The sequence below is a fragment of the Bufo gargarizans genome, chromosome 1 (genome assembly GCF_014858855.1).
Source record: "Bufo gargarizans isolate SCDJY-AF-19 chromosome 1, ASM1485885v1, whole genome shotgun sequence".
Taxonomy (NCBI): Eukaryota; Metazoa; Chordata; class Amphibia; order Anura; family Bufonidae; genus Bufo; species Bufo gargarizans.
In genome coordinates this window covers 324,370,865-324,387,938 of record NC_058080.1, presented here as the reverse complement: position 1 = coordinate 324,387,938, position 17,074 = coordinate 324,370,865, and the positions used below count along the sequence as shown (strand labels likewise).

The following is a 17,074-nucleotide window of genomic DNA, read 5'->3' as shown; positions in this document are numbered from 1 at the left end:
CAAGTACAAAATATGTCAAAATACATACAAAGATCAATGATCATCCCCAAAGGGTAAAGTGACATGTGCATATGATAAATCGAATACATGAAATAAATAACATACAGTGCCATCAAATGTGCATAATTGAATCCAACTGTATTGCATCAATTTGTAATCCATGCATACACTTTAATTAATGTGACCACATTAATTAGTGTATGCACTGATTACAAATTGATGCGATACAGTTGGATTCAAGTTGAATCCCTTTTGCAAAAACTGCATGAATGCGGGGTCGTGATGATCTTTGAGGAAGGCAACTAGGAAGTCTATGTTGATGTCGGCTAGTCAGCTTCTGGTGGAATGTTGAGAACAGATGGAGCAGATGTGCAGAGCCTTACATTTGTTATAGTTACAGAAGGAGAAATTATAATTGTTGCAAATTAGATTTTTTTTCAGAACTACTATGGGTCGTCCCAATTTGTCTAGTAGCGGGCCGAGATTTTGGGCACTGGAGGGACCGGGTTGCTGTTTTGATTGGGACGATGTGAATGAATTAGGGCGAAAGTTGAATTCTTAAAGTGGGACAAAAAATAAAGTGAAAAAAGTTGAAAAATAAGGTCCCCCCTTCACCCCCCCCCCCCCCCCCCCAAAAAAAATTAAGTTTCAAGTAAAAATAAAAAAACATCATTTTCCCGAAATAAAAAATAGTGTGGGGGGGGGGATAGACATGTTCGGTATCGCTGCGTGCGTATCGACCGGCTCTATTAACATATCACATGACCTAACCCCTCAGATGAACACCATACAAAATAAAAACTGTGCTAAACTATTTTTGGGTCACCTTACATCACAAAAAGTACAACAGCAAGCAATCAAAAAGGCATACGCCCACCAAAATAGTACCAATCTGTCACCTCATCCCGCAAAAAATGAGCCCCTACCTGAGACAATCGCCCAAAAAACTATGGCTCAGAATATGGAGACACTAAAATTTATCGCCCATTTTCCTTGGGGCACACAGGAGACCTTGGGTATAGCTAAGCTCCCTAGAAGGCGTTACACTAAGTAAAAACTGTTTAGCCCCTCCTCCATAGCTATACTCTCAGCCTGGAGAGAGAGACTGACAGTTTTTGCTTGGTGTCCAAGGAGGCAAGACACTCCCTGCTCTGCAGGGCTGTTTTCTCCTTGTTTTAGTTTTTGATTTTTACTTTTTCTTTTTCTTCCAGACCATCAGGGACAACAGAGACGCACTAGACCTCTCTGTTTCTCCCGGGGTTGAGCTGCGCCAGTGCCGGTCACTCGCACTGCTGCCTCTCCCACAAAAGGCAAGGTGGACCAGGGCAGCCCAGCCTCCCTGCATCCCGCCAGCGCAAGGGTCGCCCGCACGCCAAGTCCCTCTTCCAGCGTCCTGCCACTACGGTGCCAGTAGCTGAAGGGGCGACCCTGCTGGAACGGACCGAGGGTGAAGACGGCTAATGGTGAGAGAGGGTCTTCTCCAGCCCTACGTCCCCCACCACCTCCACCCCGGTCTCCTGCGTGACTGACCCCCATACTGGTAGCCTATCCGAGCTGGGTGGCCATGCTGGACCTAGGCTGCTCCCTCTTCTCCCCTCCATAGTTCATTGCAGCTGGCTGCCTCACCGATGGCTGCAGATTAAATTCAGCCACATTGCCACCTGGTCTTAGGTTCCCCTTTCCGGAGGGGGCGCTTACTGGTGCGCTGCTCAGCACCTGCTGCCCGCTCCTGACGGCGTGGGCAATCCTGGGTGCCGCAAAAATTTAGCCCAGGCTTCGCGGCCTGCTGGGCCGCACCATCCGGTGCTCCTTCCCGGGCCCCTGACTCTACCAGGCCGCGGGGTGGGCACCCGCGGCCGGCATTGGATTTGCAAGCTATGCTCCATCTAGGCCCGGTCGGCCGGGCGCCGCAAATTTTGGCCCAGGCATCACAGCCTACAAGGCCGCAAAATTCCGGCCTCTGTTGGAGGGAGCGGGAACTTCTCCAGGCGCGAATTCTTCCCGCCTGGAGGTTCCCCCGCCCCCAGGGGATCGCAGCGCTGCCCCCCCAGGCGCGATGCCCTTTGGGTACTGGCCAGCTCCTAATGGGCCTGTACGGCTGGGGCCCCTTTTTTCTTGCCTCAGGGAGCCTGTGCCCCTGTATGGTGGCCCCCCTTTATGCCTCAGGGTGGCTGTTATTTTAATAAATAAAAAAAATGTTTTAAATAAATGGACTTGTGTGCTGCGCAGGGTGCGGCAGCCTCATCATTCAGTACTGCTGTCTGTATGCATGCCCCCCTTCCATAGGCGGCATATCACGCTCCCCGGCTGCGGCGCTAGCCAGGGCATGTTCCCCTCCTATGCACTTTCTTGCCCTCTCCCGGGATACGGCGCTGGCCAAGTGCATGCGTCTTTTTCTGGCCAGAATTCGTCACCCACTCCAGTTCTGGTGGCTGCAGGTGCATGACCCTCCTTCCCAGGCGGAATACTGCACTCTCCCTGGCTGCGGCCTGGCCTTGTGCATGACCCCCTTCTCTAGGCGGACTGCTGCACTCTCACCGGATGCGGTGCTGGCCATGTGCACGACCCCCTTCCACAGGCGGAACGTTGCACTCACTGGATTCGCTGCCGGCCTGGTGCATGAACCCTTCCATAGGCGAAATACTGCACTCTCACCGGATACGGTGTCGGCCATGTGCATGATCCCCTTCCATAGGCGGTATACTGCACTCTAACTAGATGCGATGCTGGCCATGTGCATGACCTCCATTTCTGGGTGGAATACTGCACTCACTGGTTACGTTGCCGGCCATGAGCATGGCCCTCTAACATAGGTGGAAGGCTTGCATGGTATGTCCTACTTTTCCGAAGTAGGTACTGGCCTTGGCATCCCCCCTTTTTTGGGGCGGGCCTTTTCACTCTTGCCGACTGCAGTGTTTGCCAGGTACATTTCCCCCCTTTTCTGGGCGGTCTGCTTGCGTTCCATCGCATGCAGTACTAGTCTTGTGCATAACTCCCTTTCAGGTTGCACTTTGCACTTCCGTTGATACTGTTGGACTCTGGCTGATCCACTTCGCTGAGTGATTATTTTTGCAGTGAGCGGACTTTCTTGTGCGCTCTGTCCGTTGTTTGGGCCGTGTATGCCTTCTCCTCCCATAGGTGGGTTGGCCTTCTCACTGCTTACAGGGCTGCTCGTACGTATGCCTCACTTCCTCCTGCGACATACTTTTTTCTCTTGGGATACGATGCTTGTCACAGGCCTTGCACCCTTCTCTAAAGAGATCATTCTTTCCACCTGTATAAACCTAAGGTGTTGTCATACAAGCAATAAATGAATGCCCATTGTATTCAAGGGTGTATACTTTATATATAAGTAGATGGGCTCTACTTGCTCTCTACTGCACCGAGCTGGGTGGTACTCGTTCTCTGGTTTCATCCACCATGTCCGTTGGCCTTTCCACCTGGAGAGTGTTTGTGGTTCTTAGATGCGTACCCATTCGTCCTCCCGCGCACTTGCTTCCCGGCGCAATTGGTCACTGGGTCGAGAGTGCCGTTTGCAGTGCCACTCGACTTCTATGTTGGCTCTGGCGGGACTACTGTTCCCTCGCCTACTACCATTTCCTCCTCTTCGGATGTAGTGTGGTATGAGTCCTTTCTATTGGCGCCCTCTGCGCTTCAGGCTGATCCGCTACCGGGTTCGGGCCGCTCTTCTCGGGTAGGTCACCCAACTTCTCTTGGGTGCTCAATTATCCAGGTCCGGGGGACCTCCACTTTGGGTTCTTCAGGATATTCACCTTCTACGAGGCGGTGAGCGGGGCGTCTCACAGAGTAGCAGGGATTCTGCCTTTTTTTTTCCCCCACGGTTCTGTCTTTCTCCAGTCCGGCCTGGACCTGGGACTGGGACTCTGTCACTTGAAGTGTCAAGTGTCAGTGCTGTCCTTCCTCTTCCAGCGTCCCTTGGTCCTCCTGGGCCTGTCAGACCTGCTTCCATGGAGTGGATTCTTGGTTTCTCTGTACCGTTCCGTACCGCCCTCGGAACTACATACTGAGCTCTCGGCGCTCCAATCTTTACCTTGGAGCCGTTACAGAAGTTCTCCCTGCTCCTTCTGTTCTGTACAGTTGTGTTTCTGTTGCCATCGTGTCTCGGACGGGTGTCGCTGTCCAGGACAGGGCTGTTTCTCCATTCCGTCCCTTTCTTCCTTCTGAAGGTGGTATCTGCCTTCATCTCGACGGGACTATCGTCCTCCCCTTCCCGTCTCCGGGTACAGATTCCTCACTGATTGGACGTTGTTTGGGCCTTGTAGTTCTACTTGGAGATCTCCGATCTCCGACTCTTGTCGGCGTTCGGTCTCTTGTGTTTCCAGGAGGTCCGTGCAACGGTTTGACGGTGTCCAGGGTGGCTTTCCTCCGCTTCATCACAATGGCTATTTTGAGGTTACCGCACCAAGGGCAGCGGTCTGCCTTTTGGGGTCACCATTTATTTCACCAGAGCCGGAGGCATTGGGCTTCGGCCCTGCAATTGTGCATGGCGGCGATTGGTCTTCATTGCACACCTTACCAGGTTCTATAGGGTGCGTACTCTGGCTTCGGCGGATGCTACCTTGGGCCGCCTGGATTTGCAGGCGACTGTTTTTGATGCCTTCGGGTGCTTTGCCTTGGAGCTGTGGTCCCTCCCACTGCTTTTGAACGTCCCTAGATCTTCTGTGTCCCCCAAGGAAAATGGGCAAGAAAACAAGATTTTTGTATAACTTACCAGTAAAATCTCTTTCTCGCTCTTCCTTGGGGGACACAGCACCCACCCATTCATTGTTTTATTCTACACGGTTTCCGGAATTTGTTTACCCCGTTGGGTAGTTGGCCTCTTGGTTCCACTGGTTGGACATTCTTTTCTCACTACTTGGACACGCAACTGGCAGTCTCTCTCTCCAGGCTGAGGGTATAGCTGTGGAGGAGGGGCTTAACAGTTTTCCCTTAGTGCCAAGCCTCCTAGGGAGCTGAGCTATACCCAAGGTCTCCTGTGTCCCCCAAGGAAGAGCGAGAAAGAGATTTTACTGGTAAGTTATTCAAAAATCTATTTTTTTGTTTTAAAAACGTGGTTATTGTGTAAAACTTACATAAATAAAAAAGTATACATATTAGGTATCGCCGTGTCCGTATCGACCGGCTCTATAAAAATATCACATGACCTAACACCTTAAGATGAACACCGTAAAAAATAAAAACTGTGCTAAATAAACCATTTTTTGTCACCTTACATCACAAAAAGTGTAATGGCAAGCCATCATAAAGTCATATGTACCCCAAAATAGAGCCAATCAAACAATCATCTCCATCCCGCAAAAATCATACCCTACCTAAGATAATTGCCCAAAAAAAAAAAAAAAAAGGATGGATCTAAGACTATGGAAACAGTAAAACATGATTTTTTTTTTTTATTTTTTTTTGTTTCAAAAATGAAATCATTGTTTAAAACTTACATAAATAAAAATATACATATTGGGTATCGCGGCGTCCGTAATAAGTTACTCTATAAAAATATCACATGACCTAACCCTTCAGGTGAACACCGTAAAAAAAAAAAAATGTTTAAAAAAAAAAAAAAATTTTTGTCATCTTACATCACAAAAAGTGTAATAGCAAGTGATCAAAAAGTCATATGCACCTCAAAATAGTGCCAATCAAACAGTCATCTCACCCCGCAAAAAATGAGCCCCCAACTAAGATAATAGACCAAAAACTGAAAAAACTATGGCTCTCAGACTATGGAGACACTAAAACATTATTTTTTTTTTTTTGTTTCAAAAATGAAATCATTGTGTAAAACTTACATAAATAAAAACAATTGTATACATATTGGGTATCGCCGCGTCCTTGACAACCTGCTCTAACCTGTCAGATGAATGTTGTAAATAACAAAAAATAAAAACTGTGCCAAAACATTTCTTGTTACCTTGCCTCACAAAAAGTGTAATATAGAGCAACCAAAATGTATATGTAACCTAAACTAGTACCAACAAAACTTCCACCCTATCCTGTGGGGTCACTTTTTTGGAGTTTCTACTCTAGGGGTGCCTCAGGGGGGCTTCAAATGGCACAAATGTGTCAAAAAAACCAGTCCAGCAAAATCTGCCTTCCAAAAACCGTATGGCATTCCTTTCCTTCTGCGCCCTGCCGTGTGCCCGTACAGCAGTTTACAACCACATATGGGCTGTTTCTGTAAACTACAGAATCAGAGCCATAAATACTGAGTTTTGTTTGTAACTGGGAAAAAAAATGGAAATTTGCCAAAAAAGTGAAATTTTGAAATTGTATCTCTATTTTCCATTAATTCTTGTGGAACACCTAAAGGGTTAACAACGTTTGTAAAATCCGTTTTGAATACCTTGAGGGGGTGTAGTTTCTAGAATGGGGTCATTTTTGGGTGGTTTCTATTATGTAAGCCTCACAAAATGACTTCAGACCTGAACTGGTCCTTTTAAAAAGTTGGTTTTTGAAAATTTCTGAGAAATTTCAAGATTAACTACTAAACTTCTAAGCCTTGTAACATCCCCAAAAAATAAAATGTAATTCCCAAAATGATCCTAACATGAAGTACACATATGGGGAATGTAAAGTAATAACTATTTTTGTAGGTATTACTATGTATTATAGAAGTAGAGAAATTGAAACTTGGAAATTTGCTAAGATTTCTAAATTTTTGGCAAATTTGTTATAAATAAAATGATTTTTCTTTACTCCATTTTACCAGTGTCATGAAGTACAATATGTGACGAAAAAACAATCTCAGGATGGCCTGGATAAGTCAAAGCGTTTTAAAGTTATCACCACTTAGTGACACTGGTCAGATTTGCAAAAAAATGGCCTGGTCCTTAAGGTCAAATAAGGCTGTGTCCTTAAGGAGTTTAAAGGGGTTGGCCACCCTAAATATTAAAAATCCAAAGTGCCCTAGACAATAGCCAAAACCATGAAGTATTTATACCATGTGACATGTACTGGGTATATATCATTTTTCTAACCTGTTCACCATGACATGCCTCCCTGGAGGATCTCCTCAGACCTGTGTGGGAGGAGCAGTTGTAAAGTGAAAGTAAAAATCCCAGCATGCATTGCAGCAAGCATGTTTAGAGGAGCAGTCACATGATATACCCGTTCACCTGTGTTTCCATAGAGCCCCTCAGATAATATCAATAACTCAGTCATCCGTGTATAAATGCTGTACAGGCATAACAGGCTAATGTATCATACATAGGTTACTGGGGGGGAGGGAGGGGGCCCTGTTCATAAACTTACTGTAGGGCCTAGTCATTTCTAGTTGCAGCATTGGATTTAAGCCATGAATAGAGGGGGAGATTTATCATTTCCCTTGTTTCTAATGCCGGCGGATTAACCTCTTCTATGCCGCGGTCAGCGCTGACTGCGACATAGAAGGGGTTTGCTGCAGGTAAGGGAGCCCATCGGGTCCCCACACTGCTGTGGCTGAGACCAGATGGGTGACAAGGCAGCCCGGTGCCTTGCACAGCACCTTCGGGACCTGCCTTCTACAGAGCCCATTAGATCCAGCCTCAGGCTGGGTCTCCTAGGCAACCTGTTAGTGTATTACTCTGTGTAATACACTAACAGGCAATGCATTACAATGCAGATGTATTGTAATGCACTGAAGAGGGGATCAGACCCCCAAAAGTTGAAGTCCCAGATTGAGTCAGAAATATTTAATAAAATTTATTTAAAAAAAAAAAAAAGTTTCAAGTAAAAAAAAAAAAAAAGAATAAAACGCCCCTTTCCCCAGATTTTATAAGAAAAAAAAAACACACAGGTATTGCGGCGTCCGTAAACACCATAAAGATTTTGGAAAAAAAAAGCTGTTTTTGTGACCTTACATCACAAAAAGTTCAAAACCAAGCGTTTAAAAAGGTGCATTTCCCACAAAATAGTACCAATAAAACCATCACCTCATTCTGCCAAAAATGAGACGCTACATAAGAAAATGACTTTAGCTCTCAACTATAGCTCTCAGAACATGAAGACACTAAAACATAATTTTTTTTGTTTCAAATAATTATTATTGTGTTAAAGTGAAATCAATAAAAAAAAAAGTATACATATTGGGTATCACCGCGTCCATAACAACCAGCTCTATAGAAATCACACATGACCTAACCTCTCAGATGAACGTAAAAAATAAAATAAAAAGTAAAAAAATGCTATTTTTTTGTCACGTTATATCACAAAAATTGCAACACCAAGCGATCAAAAAGGCATATGCCCCCCAAAATAGTACCTAACCATCACCTCATCCAGCAGAAAATGAGACCCTACCTAAGACGATCGGTCAAAAAATAAAAAAAGCTATGGCTCTCAGACTATGGAGACACTAAAACATCTCTTATTTTCGTTTCAAAACTGCTATTGTGTAAAACTTAAATAAATAATAAAAAGTATATATATTAGGTATTGCCACGTCCATAACGATCTGCTCTATAAAAATGTCACATGAACGAACACCTGAGGTGAACGCTGTTTAAAAAAAAAAAAAAAAAGAAAACTGTGCCAAAATTAGCAATTTATTGGTCACCTTGCCCCATAGTGTAATATTGAATGATCAACAAATCATATGTACCCAAAAATGGTACCAATAAAAAAATGTAAAAAAAACAAGCCCCTGCATCCTCTTGATCGGCAGAAGAAAAAAAGGCGTTCAGAAAATGGAGACACAAAAACATATTTTTTTTTTGCTTTATTATGTAAAACTGAAACAAACAAACAAAGTAGACCTATTTGATATCATTGCGTCCGTAACAGCCTGCTATATAAAAATAGCACATGATCTACCCTGTCAGATGACTGTTGTAAAAAATAAAAATGGTGCCAAAACATCCATTCTTTTGTTACCTTGCTTCACAAAAAACATAATATAGAGCAATTAAAAAATCATTTGTATCCCAAAATAGTATCAATAAAACTGGCACCTTAGCCCCTAGTTTATAAAATTGGACACTTTTTGGGTGTTTCTACTGTAAGGGTGCATCAGGGGGGCTTCAAATGGAACATGGCATCTAAAAACCATTCCTGCAAAATCTCTTACAAAAACCTTATGGCGCTCCTTTTCTTCTGCGCCCTGCCGTGTGCCCTTACATCATTTTACGACTACATGTGTGGTGTTTCTGTAAACCGCAGAATAAGGGTAATAAATATTGAGTTTTGTTTGGCTGTTAACCCTCGATGTGTTAAAGAAAAAAAATTGATTCAAATGTAAAATCTGCTAAAACAAAGTTTGTAAACTCCGTTTTGAGTAACTTGAGGGATGTAGTTTCTACAATGGGGTCATTTATGCGTGGTTTCAACTATATAAGCCCCACAAAGTGACTTTAGACCTGAACTGGTCCTTAAAAAGTGGGTTTGGGAAATTTTCTGAACAATTTTAAGAATTGGTTCTAAGCCTTCTAACGTCCTAAAAAAATAAAATGACATTTACAAAATGATGCCAACGTAAAGTAGACATATGGGGAATGTTAAGTAATAAATATTTTATGAGGTATAGCTTTGCGGTTTAAAAGCCGAGAAATTGAAATGTAAAAAATTGCGAATTTTTCAAAATTTTTGGTAAATTTGGAATTTTTTCATAAAGGTGACATATATTTACTCAAATTTATGACTATCATGAAGTACAATGTGTCACGAGAAAACAATCTCAGAATAGCTTAGATAAATAAGTGTTCCAAAGCTATTACCACATAAAGTGACATATGTCAGATTTGCAAAAACTGGCCCGGGGTAGAAGGGGTTAAAAGTGATATCTTAGTGTGATCATAAGTCAGTTTGTATTTGTTGCCATTAACTTTTATTTTAACTTACGTTTTGTAGGTGGTTCCACCCTTTTTATTGAGACATCCCTCCGTCGTCCTTTAGACAAAGAAAATAAAGATGGTTCCTTAGAAGTAACAGGCCAGCTTGGAGATGTTATGAAGGAGAGCGCTAAAATTGCTTACACATTTGCACGTGCCTTCCTTATGAAGATACACCCTGATAATGGATTCCTAGTGACATCTCACATTCATTTGCATGTGCCAGAGGTGAGGATATGGCTTATTCATTCTGAGCTGTGTAAGGCTGGTTTCACACGGGCGTTGCGGATTGGGTCCGGATGCTTGCAAGCAAGTTCAGTCAGTTTTGTCTGCTATTGCGTTTAGTTTTTTCCGCGCGGGTGCAATGCGTTTTTCACGCGCGTGATAAAAAAACAAATGTTTACAAACAACATCTCTTAGCAACCATCAGTGAAAAACGCATCGCACCCGCACTTGCTTGCGGATGCAATGCGTTTTTCACGCAGCCCCATTCACTTCTATGGGGCCAGGGCTGCGTGAAAAACGCTCATATACAAAGACCCATTGAAATTAATTCAGTGCAGGGGCTATGTGTTCACGTCGCGCATTGCACCCTCGCGGAAAACTCGCTCGTGTGAAAGGGACCTTAAGGGTACTTTCACACTTGCGTTCTTGGATTCCTGCAATCTGTATGCAAACTGATACCATTTGTAGAAGGATCCGGATGCGGATCCTTCTCACAAATGCATTGCAATACCGCATCCGTCTCTCTGGTTGTCATCTGGAAAAACAGATCTGGTATTTATCTTTTTCACATTTTTAAAAGGTCTGCGCAGACTGCAAAACTGGATCAGTTTTTCCGGAACACTTGGGGCCGCATCCGGCAATAATGCATTTCAATGGAAAATAATGCCGGATCTGGCATTCCGGCAAGTTTTCCGGAATTTTGGACAGAGAAAATACTGCAGCATCCTGTGGTATTTTCTCCGTCCAAAAACCGTACAGTGACTGAACTGAAGACACCCTGATGCATACTGAACGGATTGCTCTCCATTCAGAATGCATTAGGATAAAACTATTCAGTTTTATTCCGGTATTGAGCACCTAGGACGGAACTCAATACTGGAAAAGTTTAACGCAAGTGTGAAAGCACCCTAAAGGTGACTTCTAATACTATGATCTTGCCTAAGGATAAAAAAAAAAAATGAAGCACACTGGCCAGTTCGCTTTGCACTAATGGTTGCTAGGGTGTTCAGTTTTTTTTTCTTCACTAAAGTGAAAAACCAATGAAAGCTGAGAGAAAAATGTAAACAGTTTTTCGTTGTCAGAGCTCAGATGACTTCCATTTCGTATGTCTGCAAGAAAACTAAGAACCTGCATTTGAAATTGAACTATTAGGGCTTGTCCACAAGTACTGTATATGCTGTGCATTTTCTATTTGGATTTGCAAATGGAAAATGCACAGCAAATTACAGTACCAGCAAAGTAAATGAGATTTGCAGAAATTTAATCTACAGTCGTGGCCAAAAGTTTTGAGAATTACATAAATATTGGAAATTGGAAAAGTTGCTGCTTAAGTTTTTATAATAGCAATTTGCATATACTCCAGAATGTTATGAAGAGTGATCAGATGAATTGCATAGTCCTTCTTTGCCATGAAAATTTACTTAATCCCCAAAAAACCTTTCCACTGCATTTTATTGCTGTCATTAAAGGACCTGCTGAGATCATTTCATTAATCGTCTTGTTAAATCAGGTGAGAATGTTTACGAGCACAAGGCTGGAGATCATTATGTCAGGCTGATTGGGTTAAAATGGCAGACTTGACCTGTTAAAAGGAGGGTGATGCTTGAAATCATTGTTCTTCCATTGTTAACTATGGTGACCTGCAAAGAAACGCGTGCAGCCATCATTGCGTTGCATAAAAATGGCTTCACAGGCAAGGATATTGTGGCTACTAAGATTGCACCTCAATCAACAATTTATAGGATCATCAAGAACTTCAAGGAAAGAGGTTCATTTCTTGTTAAGAAGGCTTCAGGGCGTTCAAGAATGTCCAGCAAGCGCCAGGATAGTCTACTAAAGAAGATTCAGCTGCGGGATCGGAGTGCCACCAGTGCAGAGCTTGCTCAGGAATGGCAGCAGGCACGTGTGAGCGCATCTGCACGCACAGTGAGGCAAAGACTTTTGGAAGATGGCCTGGTGTCAAGAAGGGCAGCAAAGAAGCCACTTCTCTCAAAAAAAACAAAAAAAAACATCAGGGACAGATTGATCTTCTGCAGAAAATATGGTGAATGGACTGCTGAGGACTGGGGCAAAGTCATATTCTCCGATGAAGCCTCTTTCCGATTGGGGCATCAGGAAAAAGGCTTGTTCAGAGAAGAAAAGGTGAGCGCTACCATCAGTCCTGTGTCATGCCAACAGTAAAGCATCCTGAGACAATTCATGTGTGGGGTTGCTTCTCATCCAAGGGAGTGGGCTCACTCAAAATTTTCCTCTAAAACACAGCCGTGAATAAAGAATGGTACCAAAACACCCTCCAACAGCAACTTCTTCCAACAATCCAACAACAGTTTAGTCGAAGAACAATGCATTTTCCAGCACGATGGAGCACCGTGCCATAAGGCAAAAGTGATCACTAAGTGGCTCGGGGGCCAAAACATTGACATTTTGGGTCCATGGCCTGGAAACTCCACAGATCTTAATCCCATTGAGAACTTGTGGTCAATCCTCAAGAGGCGGATGGACAAACAAAAACCCACTAAGGCCTCATGCACACGACCGTTGTGTGCATCCGCGGCCGTTGTTCCGTTTTCCGTTTTTTTCCGCGGACCCATTGACTTTCAATCGGTCCGTGGAAAAATCGGAAAATGCACCGTTTGGCATCCGCGTCCGTGATCCGTGTTTCCAGTCCGTGAAAAAAATATGACCTGTCCTATTTTTTTTCAAGGGCAACGGTTCATGGACCCATTCAGGTCAATGGGTCCGTGAAAAATCACGGATGCACACAAGATTGTGATCCGCGTCCGTGATCCGTGTCCGTTTTTTCCTATCATTTCAAAGGCAAACTTGACTTAGATTTCTTTTTTCATGTCCGTGGATCCTCCAAAAATTAAGGAAGACCCACGGAAGAAAAAACTGACACGGAACAACGGAAACCGTTTTTGCGGACCGCAAAAAAAAACCTCCGTGTGCATGAAGCCTAATTCTGACAAACCTCCAAGAAGTGATTATGAAAGAATGGGTTGCTATCAGTCAGGAATTGGCCCAGAAGTTGAGAGCATGCCCAGTCGAATTGCAGAGGTCCTGAAAAGGAAGGGCCAATACTGCAAATACTGACTTTGCATAAATGTCGTAAAAAGTGCGTGTAATTATATTTCACTACATCACAGAAACAACTGAAACAAAGATCTAAAAGCAGTTTAGCAGCAAACTTTGTGAAAACGAACTTTGTGAATGCCTAAAAACCTCACCTCCAAAAAAACATATCGACAGATCAAAAAGTCGTCTGTATCCCAAAATGGTGGCACTAAAAAACATCACCTCATCCCACGAAAAAAAAGAACCCTTACGCAAGACCATAGCCAGAAAAATGAAAAAAAAATCGCTCTAAGAAAATGGCAACACAGAAACATGATTCTTTTTCTAAAAATGTTCTTATTGTGTAAAACGTAAAATAAATAATATATATATATATATATATATATATATATATATATATATATATATATATATATAATCACGTCCGTAACGACCGGATCTATAAAAATATCACATGATCTGATCTTCCCCATCAAGTAAATTTGGGGTAATTTGAATTTTTTTATAAATTCTATGAAACGCCTGCTGGGTCAGGTGCTTAAAAATCCCTTGGGTGGTGTAGTTCTGGTCACTTTTTGGGGTTTTCACTGTAGGGATACGTCAGGGGGTGTCTTCAAATGCAACATGGTGCTTAAAGACCATTCCAGTAAAATCTGCCCTCCAAAAACCAAATGTTGCGCGACAAATGTCGTTTAGACCTAGCCTAAGTATTCCACAGGAACTACAGCAAAATGGAGGGGCAATTTGAAAATTTCACTTTTTTAGCAAATTTTCCATTTTATATAAAAAGTCTACACACTCCTGTTAAAACGTCAGGTTTCTGTGATGTGAAAAAAAATGAGACAAAGATAAATCATTTCAGAACTTTTTCCACCTTTTTAATGTGACTTTTTATGTGTACAACTCAATTGAAAAACTAAAATCTTTTCGGTAGATGGAAGAAAAAATATAAAAATAAAATAATATGGTTAGATTAATTCGGGCACACCCTTAACTAATACTTGTTGAAGCACCTTTTGATTTTATTACAGCACTCAGTCTTTTTGGGTATGAGTCTATCAGCATGGCAAATTTTGCCTTGGCATGATTTGCCCACTCTTTGCAAAAACACTCCAAATCTGTCAGATTGCGAGGGCATCTCCTGTGCACAGCCCTCATCAGATCACCCCACAGATTTTCGGATTCAGGTTTGGGCTCTGGCTGGGCCATTCCAAAACTTCAATCTTCTTCCTTTTGTTGATTTGGATGTATGCTTTGGGTCGTTGTCATGCTGAAAGATGAAGTTCCTCTTCATGTTAAGCTTTCTAGCAGAAGCCTGAAGGTTTTGTGCCAATATTAACTGGTATTTGGAACTGTTCATAATTCCCTCTAGCTTAACTAAGGCCCCAGTTCCAGCTGAAGAAAAACAGCCCCAAAGCATGATGCTGCCACCACCATGCTTTACTGTGGGTATGGTGTTCTTTTGGTGATGCGCAGTGTTTTTGCGCCAAACATATCTTTTGGAATTATGGCCAAAAAGTTCAAACTTGGTTTCATCAGACCATAACACCTCTTCCCACATGCTTTTGGGAGACTTCAGATGTGTTTTTGAAAAAATGTAGCTGTCACCACCAGATCTTTGAGAAGTTCTGTTAGCTGTTCTTCAGTACCTTCTGCATGATCTTCTTTTGCTTTCGTTTTGACATCTCTCCTCCCGCACCCAGCTGTCATCTGTTAGCAGTGATTGCCTCCCTATATATCTCCTCCCCATACTGCCTTACCTTGCGATTTATACAACTTCCTGGAGTGTGCTGATGCTAGAAGCTGTTACTGCTGCATCCACAAGATAAGTCTGTTTCTTCATTTCTGTTCTCCTGTGGGCTTGATCCTAGGTGACCCTGACTCTCTCCGTATTTAGTGTAGGGAGCCGGTGGTCGTGTCACCTCACTATTATAGGGTGTTCAGGTGTCATACAGTCGAGGAACGAGGGTATGCAATTTTCTACCATTGAGATTTTTGCATAGGCTGAGCAGTAAGGGAGAGAGCTAGGGCATACACTTTTTGTTCCTTAGTTTTGGATCAAGTCAGTCGGATCTTCATTTGTGTCTTCTAGTTTTCTGTAATGCCGTCCGTGACAGTAGCCTGGCTTGGACGTTTTCTTCGTAAGAAAAGGCTTTCGTCTTGCCACTCTACCCCATAGCCCAGACATATGAAGAAAACGGGAGATTGTTCTCACATGTACCACACAGCCAGTACTTGCCAGATATTCCTGCAGCTCCTTTAATGTTGCTGTAGGCCTTATGGTAGCCTCCCAGACCAGTTTTCTTCTCGTCTTTTCATCAATTTTGGAGGGACGTCCAGGTAATGTCGCTGTTGTGCCATGTTTTCTCCACTTGATGATCACTGTCTTCACTGTGTTCCATGGTATATATAATGCCTTGAAAATTCTTTGGTACCCTTCTCCTGACTGATACCTTTTAACAATGAGATCCCTCTGATGCTTTGGAAGCTCTCTGTGGACCATGACTTTTGCTGTGGGATGCGACTAAGAAAATTTCAGGAAAGACCAACTAGAGCAACTGAACTTTTATTTGGGGTTAATCAGAGGCACCTTTATATGATGGCAGGTGTATGCTGACTCCTATTTAACATGACTTTGAATGTGATTGCTTAATTCTGAACACAGCTACATCCCCAGTTATACGAGGGTGTGCACACTTATGCAACCACATTACGTTTTTTTTTTTTTTTTTTTTCCTTCCCTCTACCTAAAAGATTTCAGTTTGTTTTTCAATTGAGTTGTACATTTTATAGGTCACATTAAAGGTGGAAAAAGTTCTGAAATGATTTATCTAGGTCTCATTTTTTTTTCCATCACAGAAACCTGACATTTTAACAGCGGTGTTTTGACTTTTTATATCCACTATATGTGTGCTTGTTCTTCTGGTTATTTTCTTATCATTATATATATATATATATATATATATATTCTATTATGTGGTGTCTGATTAGCATCTGTGGTGGGCATTAATCTAGCAAGGTATTGATTATCTTCTTGCATCTGATCATTAATTATTTGGTGAGATATATATGTAGGAACCGACACCCTTGAATGGTGCAGAGAAACGCATTTGGACATATGCAAGTATCTAGATCGTCATATCTGTTCTTCTGTTGAAGGCATTAAGTACTGTCTTTTGATGTAGCATTTTTTATATGTCTGGTTATATTTATTATTTATCTGTACTTGGACCACAGACATCTGACGATTAACTGATCTTCGTAATAGATCTCTTTAGGTGGTGGTATATATTTATTGTCAGGGACATATAGGGCGTGTAGGAGGTTCCTGACAGAGGATCACACCTATCAGGGCGGCCATCCGGTTTTGCAAGCAGGGTTTACTAGTCTATAGGACAAGCGCGGAGTGTGAGTTATCTCTTCCTTTCTGCAGTATTGACCCATTTACCCAGCCAAAATGAATTCTTATTTGCACTTATTGGTGTATTTTAATGAACATTATTAAAGGTTGTTTTAAACTGGTGAAGGTGCTTGTTGTTTTAAAGTGTTCCAGCAGAGTTGACCCTTATAAAACGTAACTTTTAATCTTAGATAATTAATGCAAGGAACCCACCACAGTGGATCACCAGTGTAATCTGTGAAGGAAAGATAGTGCTCAGATACAAATAAGATAATTATAGATACCTACACAGGATACCCAGCCCTTGAGGCGGTCATGCTGATAGACCTAACCAGGGAACAGATTGGGGAGTGTCAGATGTCTCGCCTATCCCTGCACTCACCCTGAATTAGACCTCAGCCCAGGGACGTCTCCTGATGGTGGGGACTCCCTGTCCTCGAACCTGGACTGACTGCTTTTAGTGCACCCTGCTTCTAACATACGGTAAAGGGGTACCCTATGATAAGACAGAATCTGTGTCACGGGTTCATAGTGTCACCCGTGATGAACCGCA

At 42.8% G+C, this 17,074-nt stretch overlaps 1 protein-coding gene across 2 annotated transcripts in view; it reads left to right on the top strand.

The window, feature by feature from the left end:
- LONP1 (lon peptidase 1, mitochondrial) overlaps positions 1-17,074 on the top strand; it is a 210,536-nt gene that overhangs the window by 175,948 nt on the left and 17,514 nt on the right. For both annotated transcript variants that reach the window (XM_044305881.1, XM_044305872.1), the window contains exon 16: positions 9,841-10,049. In XM_044305881.1, coding sequence (XP_044161816.1) covers positions 9,841-10,049 — 209 coding nt within the window. The remainder of the gene's footprint in view (positions 1-9,840; positions 10,050-17,074) is intronic.